A 6000-nucleotide genomic window follows, 5' to 3' on the forward strand; every position below is an offset into this window, starting at 1 on the left:
AAAACTTAGGAAATAATATGAGTTTTGAATTTTTTTAAATAGTCTTTGAAGGGATTTTATAGATTATATAGCTCTGTACTTCACAAATACCTCATATTAAAAGGGCTTTATCTTAAAGTTTCCTAAAGAGCTGGCAAACTGCCCATGAAATGATCTCAGTTACAAACTGATTTCTCCACCATCTCTCACCCACTTAACGATCCCCCTGTATACTGACTGCATGGTTCAGCATATTTCAAAAGGTTACTGGGGTCTGGGTGAGACGCTCACAGAATCTCAAACAGTCTCCAAAGCGCCCTCCCCTTGCAAGACGGATTGTCTTAATTACCTTCATTTCAATATGGCTCTCAGAGGCAAAGTCCCAGAGCTTGGAGGCTGAGGTCTGTAATTCAAATTAGTTTACTGGCCTTCGCTCTTGACACTCTGTTGCCCTATTTATGAAATCCTTGTATTTAACTCTGAAATCACAGCGGGGCTTAGCAAAGATTTATTTTGTTTTGGACTCCAGCCAATATTGATTTACTGACACCCTGAGCAATGTTTTCCTTCATTTCCTGGCATTCCAGGTTTCTAGGGACAGGCGTTGGTAGAGCTAAGTTTTGTCTAACCTGATAGGTAGAAAATTGGGTCCTGAGGTCACCAGAGAAATCCTTATTCTTTAGCCCTTGAAAATTAATGTTGTTGCTGTTCAGTCACTAAGTTGTGTCTGACTCTCTGCAATCCCATGGACTGAAGCACACAGGGCTCCTCTGTCCTCCACTATCTCCCAGAATTGGCTCAAATTCATTAAATTAGTGACATTTGTTTGAAATCTTCCTAAGAGGGACTTACCTGGCGGTCCAGTTGGGGAATTAAGATCTCACATGCCACATGGCATGGGCAAAAATTTAAAAGAAGTAAAATAAAATAAAACCTTCCTGAGATACCCAATTTTCTCCTTCTAGCTATGGGGCTGCACACAGGCCCACCTCACACAAGGTTAACTGTCAATGTGCATGGGTGCTCAGCTTTTGGTGCAGGCTGGACTGGACTAACATATAATGTCTGAACAAAAGACTCAACGGCAGAGTTGTTTTGTAACCCAGCTCACAGAAATGTCAGATGGTGTACATTGTATAAATCCATTTTCTTTGGGTTTCAAGATGAATATGTACAATTAATCAGAACAAGTGTCATCTTATTAGAAAGCTCTGTAATGAGGGCAGAGTTTCTCAAAGCACAGCACTGGGGACATCTGCTCTAGAATCAGCTGGGTAGTTTATTTGAAACCAGTTGTATGGATTCCAATTCCAGACTTCTGAATCCAAATTTGTGGGGGAGGGGCTCTTTATTTTTAATCACCTCTTCAGATACTTCTTTGCACATTAACTAAGAAAGTTTTGGAAAGATGGTCTGTAAAAACCTTTATCCCTTGATTTCTAAAGTGGCATTGCTTAACCTGACATTATCTTCATTTAGAACTCACAATGTGTTCTGCGCTGAGCTAGGTGCTCAGCAGATGTTTACGGAGCCTCTGCCAAGGGTCAGACACCGTTGCTGAGTGCCAGGGTTACGATGCCAAGGCCTCAAGATTTGAGTCTAGTTAGAAGGACTTGTGAAGGGCAAGGTGAAGTTGTGTTTTTAAGTGAATGAGTGCAAGTGTAGAGTTAGCACAGAGGCTGTGGGACTACCTGGGGCGATGTTTGGCCAGACCAGGAGAGATGAGGAGGGTGGGCAGGGAAGGATGGATGGATCAGCCAGTGTCTGAGCTGCAGGGGTTGTCATCTGTTGCTTTAAGGACATCGCCCACTGTTCTGTGCTCCTCCTAAAAGAAATTATATCAAGACCAGGATGATATTTCCATTTTAAACATTCTCATCCATAGTTTCATTTATGGAACAAGATCACTTCTTTGATTACTTGTATACACACTTCAACTTGTTTTTCTCCCCTTCCCTCTCTGTTTTTTTTTACCCTGTTTCCCACCCTTCCGACCTCATATCCACACACTCTTGCAGTCAAGATCTGAAAACAAGGACTATTGACTTCATTTCCGTATCTGATGCCTTGAAAAGAGTAGGTACTGTACTCCATAAATATTCATTGAATGTATTTGCTGCATCATTTCTTAAAGTACTTCCTTTAGAGCCAAGAGCTCTGAGCCTGTACATTAAAGATTTTGCAACTCTCTTCCTTACATATAAACATATCCAGAAACCAATCAGCCAAAGACATGATTATTAGCATCGAGAGTCAAGAGTGACTCATAAGTTTCCTCTAAGAACCAAGGATAAGAATCTGAGGGAGGTGAGGACAAGTGCTGTACTTGGTCCAACATCCTGGAGCAGCCCTTCCATACCTGTCCTGCACTGCACATAGTTAGATAGATAGCATGCGTTTTTTTTTTTTTAACATTTTATACTTCTCAAGTCACATCTCTCTTCATAACATTATGCAGTTCTTACTCAACTGCCTTCTTGTTTAAAGTCTTTGAGTTTGGGGACTGTCTGTACTGCTCACCATTGGCTCAAAGGCCTCCTTTCCAATGAAGGTCATCAGAGGTACCCATGTCACCAAAAACAAGTTAGCATCAGAAGGGTCCATTTTGCATTTATGACGTCATAGTAGCAAAATGGGTAACATCTCTTTTCCTACTTTCCCATGCAGGAATGGATGTTTATATAGTTGGTGAATGAGTGAATCAATTTTGTTATTGTTTAGTTGCTAAGTTCTTTGCGACCCCATGGACTGCAGCTCTCCAGGCTTGTCTGTCCATGGGATTCTCCAGGCAAGACTACTGGAGTGGGTTGCCATTTCCTACTCCAGGGGATCTTCCCTACCCAGGGATAGAACCCACATCCCCTGCATTGGCAGGGGGACTCTACCACTGAGCTACCTGGGAAGCCTCCAATCAACTTTAGGGAGTAGAAATACAGGGAAAACTCACTTGTTACTCTGTAGGGATTTCTATCCTAGAAGGGATGGGGAGAAAAGAAGGACAATATAAAATAGTAGTTAACTAAGTACCAAGCTGGGTTTAGGGACAAAAAGCCCTGTAGCCTGTCCCAGGAAAGAGAGAGAACTGAGAACTGGGAGTAGGAAGGAAAGACCTGGGGCTCTCCTGTCCTAGTTTTGATTATTTAAGGTAGCTGTGTTTGTGTGTGTGTGTGTGTGTGTGTGTCTGTGTGTGCCTACACATACACACACTCACTCATGCAGTAATTCAAGTAGATACTACATTTCTTGTGTATGTGGATAAATGATGAATTTGTTTTCTCCTTTCTCTGATCAGGTTTGCCAAAATCTGACAACCATTCATGAGGGCCTCTGATGAATGTCTTCAATCTGAATATCCAGAAATTGTCTGATTTGTGGTCTGCTTGGAATCAACTGTTTATTGGAGAGAGTGAACAATTGGATAATTGAGGGAAAAAAGGATTTTTATTTGGTTATGTCGGTTTTTTCAAAAAATCTGTTTTGCCCTCACAATGATAGTATGCTCATGAAAATAGCATTAATTTGTCTTTCCTTTGCAAACACTAGCAGTTGGAAGGGAAAGGACTGGGAAATGTGACAGAGAACAAACCACCTGGATGAATGGTCTCCTATTATACCTTATACCTTAAGGCAATGGTTCTCAAACATTAGTTTTTGTTAGAGAAGTCTATGAGGAGCTTATAACAATGCAGGTTCCTGGGCCTGCCTGTCTATACCTATCCTTTGATGAACTGCTGCAGTTGAACAAAGAAAGGGAATTTACATAATCAACACTGACTCGAAAGTAAATAAATGTGGTCTGCACATAAAATACAACGTAGAAAAAGTTTGCTTTTTCTTTTTTATCCTTGGTTCTCCCCAAGGAAACCTTGTAATTGAAGGTGGTGACAGTAGATAATGGTTGATGGAAAACGGGCAGGAGAGAGCCATTTTTTAGACAGTTCTTCTTTTGAACCAATTTCTTTACCAAGTTTTCAATCATCTTGGGACTCATGACTACTTTTCACTCAAATTGAAATTCAAGCAAAGATACAACAACAACAAAATCCTTTAGGGGCAAAATAAAGGCAAAACACCATAGTGCTTTAAAATATGTAGAAAATGGTATGGTTACACATGCATTATAGGAGATGTTCCCTCTCCATTCCTCTTGCTTCATATATATTCCCAAAGCAAACGTGGCCTGCAATTCAGACTTACTTTGTATGGTATCCTTTAACTAGAAATTTGTATGGAGAAAATTGCCTGTGTTTAAAATGGTAAGGTCAAAGTATCACTTTTTCTATTGATTGTACTTAGTGTATTCTTTTGTGGAAAAGTATTATACTAATAAATAAAAGCAATCATCACTGACTTGTTTTGATCAAATACTGGTTGATATATTGCTCTGAAGGTGTTTTTTGGATGTAATTAACATTTACAATCAATTAATTTTAGGTAAAGTAAATTCGGAGAAGGCAATGGCACCCCACTCCAGTACTCTTGCCTGGAAAATCCCATGGACAGAGGAGCCTGGTAGGCTGCAGTCTGTGGGGTCGATAAGAGTCGGACACGACTGAGCAACTTCACTTTCACTTTTCACTTTCATGCATTGGAGAAGGAAATGGCAACCAGATCCAGTGTTCTTGCCTGGAGAATCCCAGGGACGGGGGAGCCTGGTGGGCTGCCGTCTATGGGGTCGCACAGAGTCGGACACGGCTGAAGCGACTTAGCAGCAGCAACAGCAAAGTAAATTACCCTTCATCATGTAGGTGGGCCTTGTGCAATCAATTGAAGGCTTTAAGAGAAAAGACTGGAGTTTCCTGAGGAAAAAGGAATTCCGCCTACAGATTGCAACAAACAAATGCTGCCTGCATTTCCAGCCTATAGACTCAGGACCACAATATCAACTTTTACTTGAATTTCAAGTTTGCTGGCTTGCTTATAAATTCTGGACTTGTCAGCCCCCACAACTGCATAAGATAATTCCTTAAAAGCTCTCTAGATAGATAGATATGTCTAAATATATCTATAGATATCATACCATATGTATTAATATGCCATACTGGTTCTGTTTCTCTGGAGAATCTTGACTAATACAGCAGGTGTTATAACCAGCATTTGATCGATAACCTTAGTAAAGTTTGGTAACTTTCCCCAAGCACCCAAAGGGTAGGGCAAACTCGGGTCTGTGTGATTTCACAACCCTTACTCTTCCCGCCGCTGATTGCTGCTGAGAAGGGTTATAGGGGAGAGACATGCACCTTGAGGATCAAACATTGCCTGAATCACTCTCTCTGGAAATTCCAACCCAGGAAATATTTTCCATGAGTCGAAAGATTAAGTGGAAAGAGTTATCTTTCAGGGACACCCGTGACCTTTACCTTTTTTCCCCCACATGATATGGTTTGTACAGTATTTTATTTACAATTTTTCAGAATTATTCAACCTCTTGATTTACTTTTTTAAAAATTAAGGGTATAGTTGCTTTACAATGCTGTGTTAGTTTCTGCAGTATAACAAAGTTAATCACCCATATGTATATCTGCTCTCTCTTTGTGTGTGTGTGTGTGTGTTTCTGTTTGGATCTTATATCTCAAATCTAGTCCTGCAAAGATTTGTTGTGAATGAGATGACAGAGAAATCATCTAATGCTGTCTGGTTTGCTTTAGGACCTCTGCTTGTAGAGGTTTCTTTAGCTGCATTCAGCTCACATTGGAGCCTTTACTTTGTGCTAGATGTCTTATCTTCAGTTCAGTTCAGTTGCTCAGTCGTGTCCAACTCTTTGCGACCCCATGAATCGCAGCACACCTGGCCTCCCTGTCCATCACCACCTCCCGGAGTTCACTCAGACTCATGTCCATCGAGTCAGTGATGCCATCCAGCCATCTCATCCTCTGTCGTCCCCTTCTCCTCCTGCCCCCAATCCCTCCCAGCATCAGAGTCTTTTCCAGTGAGTCAACTCTTCGCATGAGGTGGCCAAAGTACTGGAGTTTCAGCTTTAGCATCATTCCTTCCAAAGAAATGCCAGGGCTGATCTCCTTC

The 6000-nt window shown here is 41.2% G+C and overlaps 1 protein-coding gene across 1 annotated transcript in view; it reads left to right on the forward strand.

The window, feature by feature from the left end:
- TMEM71 (transmembrane protein 71) overlaps positions 1–5123 on the forward strand; it is a 30325-nt gene extending 25202 nt beyond the window's left edge. The window contains 2 exon segments of the mRNA XM_070382768.1: positions 1998–2055; positions 3272–5123. Of these exon segments, the coding sequence (XP_070238869.1) occupies positions 1998–2055; positions 3272–3310 (97 nt within the window). The 3' untranslated portion in view covers positions 3311–5123.
- Positions 5124–6000: the final 877 nt, after the last annotated feature.

This window comes from Bos mutus, chromosome 14 (genome assembly GCF_027580195.1).
Source record: "Bos mutus isolate GX-2022 chromosome 14, NWIPB_WYAK_1.1, whole genome shotgun sequence".
In the NCBI taxonomy this organism is placed as follows: domain Eukaryota; kingdom Metazoa; phylum Chordata; class Mammalia; order Artiodactyla; family Bovidae; genus Bos; species Bos mutus.